At 39.2% G+C, this 14,696-nt stretch overlaps 1 protein-coding gene across 1 annotated transcript in view; it reads right to left on the bottom strand.

Moving 5' to 3' along the window:
• The window catches only part of LOC132824901 (tryptophan 5-hydroxylase 2-like), a 41,485-nt gene extending 27,572 nt beyond the window's left edge, over window positions 1–13,913 (bottom strand). Inside the window, exons 1-4 of the mRNA XM_060839751.1 lie at window positions 13,841–13,913; window positions 4,997–5,013; window positions 4,695–4,835; window positions 3,483–3,666 (exon numbers count right to left, since the gene is read on the bottom strand). Coding sequence (XP_060695734.1) covers window positions 3,483–3,666; window positions 4,695–4,835; window positions 4,997–5,013; window positions 13,841–13,913 — 415 coding nt within the window. The remainder of the gene's footprint in view (window positions 1–3,482; window positions 3,667–4,694; window positions 4,836–4,996; window positions 5,014–13,840) is intronic.
• Between the last annotated feature and the right edge of the window lie 783 nt (window positions 13,914–14,696).

Below are 14,696 nucleotides of genomic sequence, written 5' to 3'. Positions count from 1 at the left end.
TGTTTCCATCTTTTCCAATCTCTATGGTTCTATGACTCTATACCTCACACAGATTACAAATAAAGGTGTATGTTACATCACTAATTCTTCATGCATTTGGCAATGAATAAACTCACTCTTTGCAAACTCAAAAAAGCCTGACTTTCTTGGCTCTCTTTCAAGAGCAATTTGTTTTGGGAGAAAGGTATCCACAAGGGAAGAGATCATTTTAAAATTAATTTTTTATAACCAACATAGGAGAGATGAAGAAAGAAGGGCAGCCAGTTTATCTCTCTTAACCTTGGACCTTAACAGATTGAGGGATCCCATCTGGAATCGTAATGAATTACAGTGCCTCTCCTGAAATGTGATGGTAACAAGTCACATATGGATCAATAGTCTCTTTCCCTTTGTGCTCTGATGTTGAACAAACATTGTTATTATAGAACATTAATGTAGAGTTCAAAACAGATTTTGAAAGCTTTCAAAGTTTCTGCTGTCTGACATTTCTACTCCCCCTTAAGATCTAGGCTGCAATTTGGCTTGTAATACTATCTCCCCAGCACTTATGGCAGATTTGCAACTTTTATACATGTTTTTGAAAAGTTAATTTTGCCATTGAGAATAGAAAAAAATCCAATTCTGTTTCACATCTTCTTTCATTTCCACAGCAGCATGGAGTGGAAAATGTGCAGCCATGCTCATTCATTGAATAGTGCAATACTGCAGACTGATGTTTGTTCATTTCTCTTTTTCAGTCATTGGCTTTCTTACAGCTCTGAAAATCTCCGCATGTTCACCTGGACCTTAGTTGCTGTCTTTTCCATGGAATTTGGCTCCTTAGGAGCTCTGAAAAATCGAGATTCTATAAAGGCAGTAGGAGTATACTCAAGAGGAAAATCAGGATGGCAAAATGGGGACATGAGATACCTTTGGCAAACAGAGTTAAGGAGAATCCAAAGGGTTTTTACCAAAGGACAAAAGCATAGCTTCAGAGAGAATAGATCCGCAAGGCGCCCTTTGTGTGAAGCCACAGGAGATGGGGAGATACTAAACAAATATTTTGCATCAGTATTTACTGTGGAAAAGGATATGAAAAATATAGAATGTAGGGAAATAGATGGTGACATCTTTAAAAATGTCCATGTTACAGAGGAGGAAGTGCTGGATGTCTTGAAACTCATAAAAGTGGATAAATCCCCAGGACCTGATTAGGTGTACCCCAGAACTCTGTGGGAACCTAGAGAAGTGATTGTTGGGGCCCTTGTTGAGATAGTTGTGTCATTCATAGTCACAGGTGAGGTGCTGGAAGACTGGAGGTTGGTAGGAAAGGTGGTGCGGACAAGCCAGGGAACTGTAGACCAGTGAGCCTGACATTGGTGGTGGGCAAGTTGTTGGAGGGAATCCTGAGGGACAGGATAGACATATATTTGGTAAGGTGAGGACTGATTAGGGATAGTCAACATGGCTTTGTGTGTGGGAAATCATGTCTCACAAACTTGATTGAGTTTTTTGAGGAAATAACAAAGAGGATTGATGAGGGCAAAGCAGTAGACGTGATCCATATGGACTTCAGTAAGGCATTTGACAAGGTTCCCCATGAGAGACTGGTTAGCAAGATTAGATCTCATGGAATACAGGGAGAAGCTAGCCATTTGGATACAGAACTGGCTCAAAAGGTGGAAGACAGAGGGTGGTGGTGGAGGGTTGTATTTCAGACTGGACGCCTGTGGCCAGTGGAGTGCCACAAGGATTGGTGCTGGGTCCACTACTTTCCATCATTTATATAAATGATTTGGATGTGAGCATAACAGATATAGTTAGTAATTTTGCAAATGGCATCAAAATTGGGGGTGTAGTGGACAGCAAAGAAGGTTACCTCAGATTACAACGGGATCTTGATCAGATGGGCTAATGGGTTGAGGAGTGGGAGATGGAGTTTAATTTAGATAAATGTGAGGTACTGCATTTTGAAATAGCGAATCAGAGCAGGACTTATACACTTAATGGAGTGTTGCTGAACAAAGAGAGTGCAGGATCATAGTTCCTTGAAAATGGAATCATAGGTAGACAGGATAGTGAAATGTGAGGAGCTGCATTTTGGGAAAGCAAACCTTAGCAGGACTTATACACTTAATGGTAAGGTCTTAGGGAGTGTTGCTGAGCAGAGACTTTGAAGTGCAGGTTCATAGCTCCTTGAAAGTAGAGTTGCAGGTAGATAGGATAGTGAGGAAGGTGTTTGGTATGCTTTCCTTTATTGGTCAGAGTACTGAGTACAGGAGTTGGGGGGGGGTCATGTTTTGGCTGTACATGACATTGGTTAGGCCACTTTTGGAATATTGCGTACAATTCTGGTCTCCTTCCTACCAAAGGATATTGTGAAACTTGAAAGAGTTCAGAAAAGATTTACAAGGATGTTGCCAGGGTTGGAGGATTTGAGCTATAGGCAGAGGTTGAATAGGCTGGGGCTGTTTTCCCTGGTGCGTTGGACACTGAGAGATGACTTTATAGAGGTCTATAAAATCATGACGGACATGGGTAGGTTAAAATCAACAACGTATTTTCCCTGGGGTAGGGGAGTCCAGATCTAGGGGACATAGGGGAAAGAGATAAAAGAGACCTAAGGGGCAACCTTTTCAAGCAGAGGGGGATACATGAGCTGCCAGAGGAAATGGTGAAGGCGAGTACAATTGCAACATTATATAAATAGGAAAGGTTTGGAGGAATATGAGCCGGGTGCTGGCAAGTGGGACTAGATTAGGTTGGATTATCTGGTCGGCATGGATGAGTTGGACCGAATGGTCTGTTTCTGTGCTGTACATCTCTCTGACTCTATGATAGCATGTTCCAAGTAATGTGTGTTTAATAACTGTCACAGATTGCACACAAATTTACACATAGCAACAGCAGAGGTCGCAAGACTACAATAATCTAACCAGTAAAGGTACAGTGGCATTTCTCCATACGACACCGACTATAACAAATTTTAAATAAAGTACCTTTCTACTATATGACTTCCAACATGAAATTTGTACAATTTCACCCATTTTAGGTTGGGGAAATTCTAAAGAATAATCATTTTCTGCCTATTTGTTCAATGAAAAGTGTAAATTATCCCAGAGCAATTTTACTCAGCGCCCTCAAACCCAATAGAAATGATTAATATGCAACAAATTCTCGTATCAATCTATACTTAAACACAAGATGCTGAAGTTCTGAACTAAAACAGAAATGACTGGAGGAACACAGCTGCTCTGACAGCTTCTGTGGAGAGAAAAGAGAATTAATGTTTTGAGTCCAGTGACCATTCTTCTGAGCTCCTGCCACCCCTGCTGAGTTTCTCCAGCAATTTCTGTTTCTCTTACTGACATATGTACCACAGCCGCTTAATTGCTTTGGGTCCCAGAGGTTAAAAAAGTAAAATTTACATGAGCAGCCAGCTGGAATCACTCATTTTTACTAATGTGACCACTGCAGAACAAGGTGAGAATTGCGACTCATACCTTCTTCCTCTGTCCAGGTGTTGGCCAGTGGATTCAGAGAAATAACGTTTGTGGTGACTCTTAATAACTGAATCAGTTCATTAAAATCTTCTTTTGTGCTGCTGCAGTCCACAAATATCTCAACCTCCGAAGCTCTCCTCTTTGATTTCCTGGACTCTATATGAACTAGGTTGATGTGTTTGTCCTGATAAAATAGAATTTAATTCAAAATTTGGAACATATACAGGGAGAGTCAAAATGAAGTGTGGGTTTGGCAAAAGTGGTGTTACAGTTGAGGCAAAATTACATTAGCTTCAATCATAGTTCATGTTGTAATTTGAACACTGTCTTTATGTTGAACAAACACTATGATTTATGTTTATCAGAGTTAACTAGCAAATATCAGGAAATCTGGCATACAAAGACAGAGTGTACTCTGAACAAAGATCATTGGCCTGAAGCTTTAACTCTACTGATGCCACCAGACCTGTTGATTATTCCCAGAAATTTCTAATTTTATTTAAGATTTCCAGAAGTATTTTGCTTTCAAGTTTGGGTTTCTCAAAAGTGATCTACAAACATTCAATCCCTCTATCACCAGTGCTCAGTAGCAGCAGTGTATACAATCTACAAGATGCACTGCAGAAATTCATCAAAGGACTTTAGACAGCACTTTCCAAACCCACGACCACTTCTACCTGGAAAGACAAGGGCAGCAGGTACTTAGAAACACCCCCACCTGCAAGTTCCCCTCCAAGCCACTCACCATCCTGACTTGGAAATATACCACCTTTCCTTCACAGTCATTGGGTCAAAATCCTGGAATTCCCTCCCTACTGGCATTGTGGGTCAACCCACAGCAAATGGATTGAAGTGATTCAAGAAGGCAGGTCACCACCATCTTCTTCACAGCAAATAGGGATGGGCTATCAATGACCAGCCAGCGACACCCAAGTCCCACAAGCGAATAATAAAAAAGGGAATGGAGCTAAAGTACAAAGTTATAGCACTACATGCCCGCTACAGACAGGCTGGTGGAATTTTAGCATGACATTTTCACAAACAGTTTCCAACGTGGACATAGGAATTTGTTGTTATGAGAATGTTAATAAAAATGATTTTGTAGACCGGGAGTCCATGCAAACATTATATTATATTATAGATAAATGCAATTAGTTTTCAGGAGGTAAACATGATATCTTCAGTTGTTTCTCTGTACATTATAAATCTTACCTGAAAGATTTGAAGGGCTTTCACAAGTCCACCAACTTCATTTTTCATGGCAAACAGAATTGTTGTCCTGGTAGTCTCATTCTTGCCATTTCCTTTGCTAACTTCCTTCTCATCATGTTTATTGAACCACCCTTTATTTACCTGCAAGAAATGTTTCAAACAGTTTTCCTTTACAAAGTGGTTATCAAATCAAAAGAATGTGTTTGTGTAGTAATAGCAGTGTACAACTGTGAAAATGAGAGGGCTGTACTTGAATTTTACACCATTAACTGATGGTAATTTATTGAATCTGAAGGGAAGGCGGTCAGGCTACCCCATGCTGGAAATGGTCATTCCTTGGCACTTGTATGATGTGAATGATACTTGCCATTTATCAGGACAAGATTGGATGTTTTCCAAGTCTGGTTGATTGCAGTTTTGGACTGTCATTTTCAGAGAAATTGCAATGGAACTGAAGTCTGTGCATTCTTTCAGTCCCAGTTCTGATCTTACCTGATGCAAGGACAATCATTGATAGAGCATTTGCAGATCAATGGGCTAAGGACACTGTCCTGAAGACATCCTGCAATGATGTCTGGAGTTTGAGATGATTGACCTGCAACAATCACAACCATCTTCTTTAAAGCTGGATCTATCCCCAGCCACTGGAATGTCTCCCCCACCTCTGCCTCCCGCCCCCTCCCCCCAATACCCCGCCGCCATGCAGATTCCTGTTGATTTATATTTTACTAACATTACTTGCTACCATATTCAGGGAAATCATGTATCTATCTATCAGTTCTTTAAAGAGCTAGTGTGTGGTGTGGATAGAAGGGAACCAGCAGATGACTATACATAGATTCCCAGAAGGCATTTAATAAGATGCCATATCAAACATTATTGTGGAAAATAAGAGCTGAAAATGTGTTGCTGGAAAAGCGCAGCAGGTCAGGCAGCATCCAAGGAGCAGGAGAGTCGATGTTTCAGGCATGAGCCCTTCTTCAGGCCTGAAACATCGACTCCCCTGCTCCTTGGATGCTGCCTGACCTGCTGCGCTTTTCCAGCAACACATTTTCAGCTCTGATCTCCAGCATCTGCAGTCCTCACTTTCTCCTAGAAAATAAGAGCCCATCATGTAAGGAGTAACATGTCAGTATAGACCAAAGATAGCTAGCAAACATGAAACAGAACAGGTTTAAATGGATCCTTCTCAGAATTGGTAGGATGTCATGAATCGTGTGCTGCAGATCAATGCTGGATCTCAATTCTTTACAATGTATATAAATAGCTTGGATAAAGGGACGGAAGATATGGTTTCTAAATTTGCTGATGCCAGAAGGGTAGGTAGGAAAGAAAATTGTGAAGAGGAAACAAAGAATTACACAGAAATACATACATAGCTTAAATGAAGAGGTCTGGCAAATGGAATAAAATAGGCGAAAATGTAAACTGTCCATTTTAGCACAAAAAGTTTTTAAAAAACTACATTATCTAAATAATAAGAGTGCGGAGCTCTGAGATGCAGATAGATTTGGGTATTCCAGTGCATGAATTTCAAAATGTTAGCGTGCAGGAACAGTAAATAATGAAGAAAACTAATTGAATTATATTGCTTTATTGTGAGGGGAATTAAATATAAAAGTAAGGACATTATGCTTCAGTTTTGCAGGGCACTGGTGATCTAACATCTGGAGTATTGTGTGCAGTAATGGTCTCCTCATGCAAGAAAGGATATTGTTGAAAGCAATTCAGAGAAGATTTATTTGGCTAATATCATGAATGGGCAGTTTGCTGCATGAGGAAAGAAGGGTTGGATAGATATGCTTGTAGCTGTTGGAGTTTAACAGGGTAAGAGGTGACTTGATCAAGATTTACAAGATACTGAGGGGTCTTGACAGAAGAACCTGGAGCAAGGGATCACTCACCTAAAACAGATATTTCTACAACGCGAGGAAATGAATCACTTCAGCAAAAAGTAGTGGAAGCAGAGCCATTGAATAGTTTTAAGGCAGAGATGGATGGATTCATGATAAGCAATGAGATAAATGTTGAACTGAGGTTGGGTTAAAATATGGATCGGCCATGGCGTTAGAGAATAGCAGGGCATATTTAAGGGGCCAAATAGCCTATTCTAGCTCCTAACTTACGTTTGTATTCAGTCAAATGCCAAGTTGACCTCATGGGCAGTCGCTCATACCTAATAGCTACAATTCAGCCCTAAGACAGTTCTTGGTTTTTAATAGATTGAATTGGCTGAAGACTGACACACTGATATTGGGGGAACGCAAGGGAAAGGCAAATGGTTAGGAAGGGTGTTGCATTCTAAAAATCTAAATTTGTAACTTCCTAACTTTCTGATCATTTTTTTAATATTGCTCCTCCCACCCCCTATCTGGGATTTATTATGCAATAAGATAAGCCACATTGTTCCAGTAGCATATCAAAAACCAGAGGTGAAATTCTGGTCCTGAAACTGTCTGTACTGGTATTACACGACATGTAATCATCTATTTGAATTATGCAACAAACCTTTGCATATGATAGATTTACTTTTCCTCCACTTTTACTTCCTTCAACAGGAAACCTCAGAGCTTGTCAGATACAATTATGTCCTGCGTGATATAGGAATTTACGTAATTTGTTTTCATCATGACAGGTCCTGAAATGAAATAATTAACTTTTTCAATTACGAAGATTCCAAAGCATGCTCCGAAGCTCTCCTGTGTAGCTCTGGAAATTAGTTTCATATTTCATAAGGGCCAGACTAAAAATCCTGGGCCTTAAACCTTCCTTTGTGTTTAGCCGGGAATGTATATTTTGCTCGCTGCCTTGATAATCTGTCATAACAACCGTAAGTTTCTTTTCCACTGATGCGTAAAGAACTTCGTTTTTTCAACAAAGGGCATATCTCTAGGATTTGGGGCAAACATTCACAGTTCTAGTAATCTTTTACTTCAGTTCTTTCTGCCCTCCATAGAACAGTACAGCCCACAATGTTTTGCTGAACATGACGCTAAATTGAATTAATCTCTTCTGCCTGCCCTTGGTCCATATCCCTCCATTCCTTGCATATTCATGTGCTTATCTAAAAGCCCCTATCGTATTTGCCTTCACCATCACACCTAGCAGCATTGTTTCAGACTCCTACCACTTTCTGTGTAAAAAAAACCATCCCCTCACATCTCTTTTGAATTTTTCCCTTCTCGCTTTAAATGCATTCCCCTGCACATTTCAATTCTGGGAAAAAGATTCTGACCATCAACCCTATCTATTAACTTCATAATTTTATAGACTTCTGGCAAGTCCCTACTTATGGCTTTGCTTTTGATTGGGGTATAACTGAAAGCTGTGTTTTACTTTATTTTACTCCATCTACATTTCCTTTCCCATCAGTTTAGTTTCAAACGACTTATTGCATTTTTAATGATTTCAATTTCCCCTGCTTTTGACTACCATCTCAATTGTAACGGCAAGAATATACTTAAGCTTTGCTGACTGTCAAATCTGGTCAGAGATGTTTTTTCTTCAAGCAAGCATTGTTCCTACAGTACTGTAGCAAATACTGTAAAACTGTATTCTTACCTTTTGCATTCTTTTGTAAAATTTCTCAAAAAATATTTTTACCATGTCACAAAATCACTTTCAAGTTTTTTTCCACCATCATTTCTTTATACCCCTTTACAGTATCCAGTAATATATGCTTAAGGACACTTAGTAAAATAACATTTACCAACGTAAAGAGTATTTATTTGATAATTAATATTTTAGGAAGTCGCATATGTTTTATGGGGTCAGTTTGAATAGCATGTGTGATGAAGCACAATTGCTTTGTTGATCAGACAAAAGCAATGTTTTTTTACTGATGGACCAAACTGACCCCATAAAACATGTAACACAATGACTTCCTAAAAGATTTACGCGAATGCACATTCTTCTTTTTAATTAAAATTACCATCACTGTAATTTACAATATAAAATGGTTGATCAATTCACCACTGACATCACAAAGTGTCATTTCCCAGACTCAGTTATTCTGCTAATTGAAAAGGCCAAACAAGAAAAATCATATGTATCTACCATCACTTCGGATTATTAAGTCATTTTCCAACCTGAGTTACACTGTGCAATATTTAATCGTTATTCCTTTAATTCCTTCTTTCTCTAAATTGTGTGAGGCTTTTATTGCTAATGATTTTCCAGGGTTAAAGACAAGATTCTTGGCAGTGTGGAGGAATTGAGGGATCTTGGGGTCCAAATTGTTAGATCCCCCAAAGTTGCCACCCAGGATGATAGGGTTGTTAAGAAGGCGTATGGTGTGTTGGCTATCATTAGCAAGTGGATTGAGTTCAACAACTGTGAGGTTATGCTGCACCTCTATAGAGCCCTGGTTAGACCACACTAAGAATATTGTGTTCAGTTCTTGTTGCCTCATTATAGGAAAGATTTCAAAGCTTTAGAGAGGGTGCAAAGGACATTTACCTGGACTGGAGGGCATGACTTATAAAGAAAGGTTGAGGGAGCTAGGCCTTTCTCATTGGAGTGAAGAAGGATGAGAGGTGACTTGATAGAGGTGTGCAAGATGTTGAGACAATTATATAGAGTGGATAGCCAAAGAGTTTTTCCCAAGATGAATTGTCCATCACAAATTTTAAGGTAATTGGAGAAAGGTTTAGAGGATATGTCAGAGGCAGGTTCTTTACACAGAGAGTGGTGGGTACGTGGAATGCACTGCCAGCAGTGGCAGTAGAGTCAGACACATTAGGGACATTTAAGCGACTCTTGGATAGGCACATGGAAGTTAGTACAATGAAGGATATGCAAGTTAGTCTGATCTTACAGTAGAATAAAAGGCTGGCACGACATCGAGGGCCAAAGGGCCTGTACTGTGCTGTGCTGTTCCACATTCTATGATTACTGCATTATAGAAGTCTACATGCCCTATATACTATAACAGCTTCCACTGAAAAGAGTTAACCAAATTGAATTTATCTTCATTGTATAAAATTATGAATTTGTGTTTAATTAAGGAATACTATATGACACTGTTGAGCAATTTTTAATCTCTTATTAAAATAGCATAAAGAGTAATGCACAGCACATTCCTTACAATGCTAACAGTTGATTTTTTCATGTTCATTGAATGTATTCCAGTTTACAGCAAACTGAGTATCCCAACAAAGATTGACATGTCTGCCTTCAGTTTTGATCAGAGTTATCTCGGCTTTGAGCTTTAGATGCAATTATTTTATTTTGGACAGGGCATTCAGTGCAACAGGCCAAGTCTTTTTGTTAGGAGTTTGAGTGGTACAGTGGTAGAGCTGCTGCCACTGGGCTAAAAGATCCAAGGTACGGCTCCCATTTCAGGACTTACTAGATTATAGAATCTCTATGTGGAAATAGGTCCTTCCGCCCAACCGACCCTCTGAAGACCAAAACCAACCCACCCAGATCGATTCCCCTACCCCATTATCCTATATTTACCACTGACCAGTGCACCTAACTTACACATCTCTGAACACTATGAGCAGTTTAGCATGACCAATTCGCCTAACCTGCACATCATTGGATTCTGGAAGGAATCCAGAGCACCATAGGAAACCCATGCAGACATGGGGAGAATGTGCAAACTCTACACAGACAGTCGCCTGAGACTGGAATTGCAGCCAGGCCCCTGGTGCTATGAGACAGCAGTGCTAATCACTGAGACAACGTGCCATCCAAAGAAAATTCCAGCAGTTGGTCCAGAAAAGCCAGTGTGCATCAGTATCAATCCCTAACCCAGAAACATGGGAAGAGTTAACAGTAGAATGGACACCTGGCTATAAAACTAAAGCACAAATGAAATACAGTACTTAATATTAAAGGATGATCAACTGGCATTGTACTGGGAAAAGCAGAGAGACCTCATTAGGTGCCTTCAAGTCAGTTTAGCTGTAGTAATTATGTTATTATGCATATACAATGACCTAAGCACTGTACAGCAATTTTACTCAATTACGGTATTGAGAAACTAAATTCATAGCCAGATAAATATAAACAGCTTGAGGCAAATTCAGCTTAGGACTGGGCACTCCACCTGAAGTCAATTGATTAATTTATATTGTGAAATCAATGTATGTTGCTTTATATCCATATCTAACATAAAACTGGAATTACGTTGCAACATTTTCACAAGGTAAGTATAGAGAAAATATCAAGCAAAATTGTTATCAGAAACTGAAATAAGGAAGATACTGCTGATTGATGAAAATATTCTTAAATTTTTTAAAAATGCTTAAAATAAAAGCAAATCTACAACTATTTTGCCAAATTAGCGAAATAACAATTCTTGTAAAATATTTATAAACATGAATTTGAGGAAAGCGCATATTATTGGCTTCAAACTCCACTAGCAACTCAACTTTCAAAATACAAATATTGTACGATTTTATTACCAGTATAGAGAGCAAATTAATTCTGGACACGACAATGAGAATTGAAAGAATATTCGATAGAATTCTACGGTAACTGGTGAACATTGTTTTTTTATTAATTTTCTCTTGCATAGTTTACAAATTTACCCCGCTACGTGATTTCACTGCAGTGACAAAAGCCATAACTGAGTCTTCAATTGGAATAACTATATAATCATAAAGTCAGAAGTCACAGCACCAGGTTATCGTCCAACAGATGTATTCAAAATCAAAAGCTTTCAGAGTGCTGCTTCTTCATCAGGACTATAACCTGATGTTGTGTGACTTTTGGCTTTTGTCCACCCAGTTCGAACACCAGCATCTCCGCATCATATATGATCACAAAGTATTGTCCATCTTTAAAATTCCTCAATATAAGCAAATATAATGTAGTTGTCATCCATTCTGCCTGCAACTCAGAGATGTCAGAGTAAAATTTAACATGAGGTGAACATTTTTACCTGCTACAGTCTGATTAATTATTAATAATTTTACTCAATGTTAGATTATTGTTTATAAAAACTTTTTTTTTAAAAATCTTATATCAGTTTGTAAACTGCATAATACTTGAAAGACCTGCTGTACTGGAAAAGGTTTGGTCAATATTCCAGAGAGAATGTGTTGTGAATGTAATTTTTTAAAAAAAAATTGGATATCTAATGTTATCATCAGGTGAGCTGACTGTGAAGCTATCAAATTGAAATTAAAAACCCAGTTGATTCACTAATGTCCTTAGGGAAAGAAGGCTGCTTTCCTTACCCAGTCTGGTATACATGTGACTCCAGTCCCACATAAACATGGTTGACTCAACTGCTCTGCTAAGTAGCCTAGTAAGTTACTCAGGTGCCCAACAACCACCTTCTCAGGGAAACACATGCTGGCTTTGGAGGGATGCCAAATCTGAGGATAATAAAAAAAGGAAAGGAAATATTGGAAGTATATGAAACTTCACAATAAAAACATGTGGCCACTAACTCTTAAGATACATTTATTTATGGAATTCACAGGAAAGTCTTTTACTGTGTGGCAGATATAATGACTTCAACTTGATATATCTATTATTCAAACCCAAGAAACTCAATCTTCAAATCGAGCATTAAACAGGTTTGGCTCAAGAATTTGGTATTCACAACAATATAACAAAAGTAAATCTACAAAGTAAATATGTGTGCTTTATTTATTACCCAATACAACAGTTCTCAATGTGACAAGAAAAAAGCTATGAAAATCGTATCAGCTGTAACATGTATAATGGAGCATTACTGACCCATGTGAAACCTGTGATTAGTTAAAAACTGCTGCTTTCCCTTCCTCACTATTATCTTCCATGGACTAATCTTACTTCCCTCAGCCTCAGCATCTCTTTTGTCAAACTATACCAGGGAATCTACCTGGAAGTGTGTGTTAATTTCAAGTAGGTATTCAATCCATATTAGAAATTGAGCTACCTATATTCACCTGAAAGTTTTACTCCTCAATTAGCTTCATTGCATCCCAGATTAAATCAACTTTCTTGAGTATACACTTTCCCCATTGTTTATCTGAATTTCTCCATCAGCAAAAACACTTACAGACTGTATTCTAAATATGTATATCCTGGTACATAGAGCAGGTTGATTCACACAAATTCTGTGATCCAGTGAAGCATTAGGAGCCAGAAAAGACTGAATATTTCTTAGTTTCAGCAAGTATACTACAAAACCCTAGATCTACCACTATCAGTTTAGCCAAGTGTAAATTAGGTGCTTTTTTTAATGGAACTTCATACAAATATTATCAAGAATAGCAAGGGGGTGTATAATAAATGGTAGAGATGCATGCATCTCTGGAACAATTAAAAAAACTGCTCTTTGACATTTATCTTGAAGTGGATTATTGAACTATAGCTGTTGGAAGAGTTTTTAAGGATTGTTAAGTAAGAAAAGGCTAAGAAACCAAAACCAACTAATAGCAACAATCTGCTCTAAATCAGGGGACTTACTGAACTCCTATGTAAATATGATAACAGATAATCAGTTATGAAAAGTAGTTAAAATTAAATACCTGGAGTTTGGGCAGCACGGTGGCACAGTGGTTAGCACTGCTGTCTCACAGCGCCAGAGACCCGGGTTCAATTCCCGACTCAGGCGACTGACTGTGTGGAGTTTGCACATTCTCCCCGTGTCTGTCTGGAACCGGGTGCTCCGGTTTCCTCCCACAGTCCAAAGATGTGCTGGTCAGGTGAATTGGCCATGCTAAATTGCCCGTAGTGTTAGGTAAGGGGCAAATGTAGGGTATGGGTGGGTTGCGCTTCGGCGGGTCGGTGTGGACTTGTTGGGCCGAAGGGCCTGTTTCCACACTGTAAGTAATCTAATCAAACTCGTTATAAGAATCTTACAACATACAAATGGCCAAAGTGGCTCAACAAGTCCATGTTGCTATTCACCCTCTATCAGCAAATCAGGCTGACCAACTCTGTGCTCAATTGCCTTCAAAACCCTTTCTCCCTCATCCATCCATCTATCCCATTTCATGTTGATCACTAATATCATTTGTGCCTCAGTCACCAGTCCTGAGTGTGGATTTCACCCTGAAAGTCAAATCCATGTTAAATGGCCTCTCATGTCTTCTGTTCTAAGTTTTAAAATAAAACATCCTGAATCTATTCCTCCCCCACCATCAACTCTCTCAAGACCAAAGCACACTGCAGCTGTGAACATACCTGGTCGCTTACACGTTGCTGCCTCGGCAAACCTGAGTCCAGCGACATTCCTCGTTTTGCCCGGTATTTATTTCCAATCATCATCATCATCTTGGCACGTTTTTACGGGCAGGGTTTTGGAGGACTGGAAAGGTAGGAGCGTGTTCTTCACTGGGACTGCGAGTCTGCCTGGGTTATAGCCTGAGGCTGCTAAGGGGTTTTTAAGTACCCTGTCGAGCTGAAGGGCGGAGCATGCTAATTTACTGAACCGCATTCTTGGGCTCCTTCAGGCATGGGCTGCACTGTTTAAATGTCCAGAGCGAACTTCGGAAAAGTCCTCTCCACCTCACCAATGGCAATGAACTCCAGCTGTAAGGTTACTGGTTTACATTTCAGCTTCTGGTTTACATCGCAATGTTGAGAGCCAAGTGATAACAAAAGGGTTTTTACACAACCGCTTAGAGCAGGGTGAAATATCCGCGCATTGATGCATCCGACCTGATATTATTTCATGAAATCGGATTAATGTTACAGTAAAAATGCATTTATCATTTTCTTTGTACAGAGAGTGATGCAAGTTGCATATAAACAGTTAAAATACTAAATTGCTCTTCTTATTGGTGGCTAAAGATTTCAATATAGAGGGGGGTTTCTGACCCTTAGCAAATAATATTATATGTTTGTAATGTGCTCGACAGTTATCTCTCTCCTTTCGCTTTTAAGTGGCTTCCAAACCCACTGATTTGATGATGAATCGCAGTTTGAATGTTTGAAAAAAAATCTTTCAATGCCACCAAAGTCAGAGTGAAATTTAAGACCTGTCAATTAAATGCACAAAACACTATCTCCTTGTGAGAGTCCTCAACAATAGTGTATCAGGGAGAAGCCCCT

This window comes from Hemiscyllium ocellatum, chromosome 19 (genome assembly GCF_020745735.1).
Source record: "Hemiscyllium ocellatum isolate sHemOce1 chromosome 19, sHemOce1.pat.X.cur, whole genome shotgun sequence".
NCBI classification, from domain to species: domain Eukaryota; kingdom Metazoa; phylum Chordata; class Chondrichthyes; order Orectolobiformes; family Hemiscylliidae; genus Hemiscyllium; species Hemiscyllium ocellatum.
The sequence above is the reverse complement of the archived record's forward strand: the minus strand, read 5'-3'. Positions and strand labels throughout refer to the sequence as shown.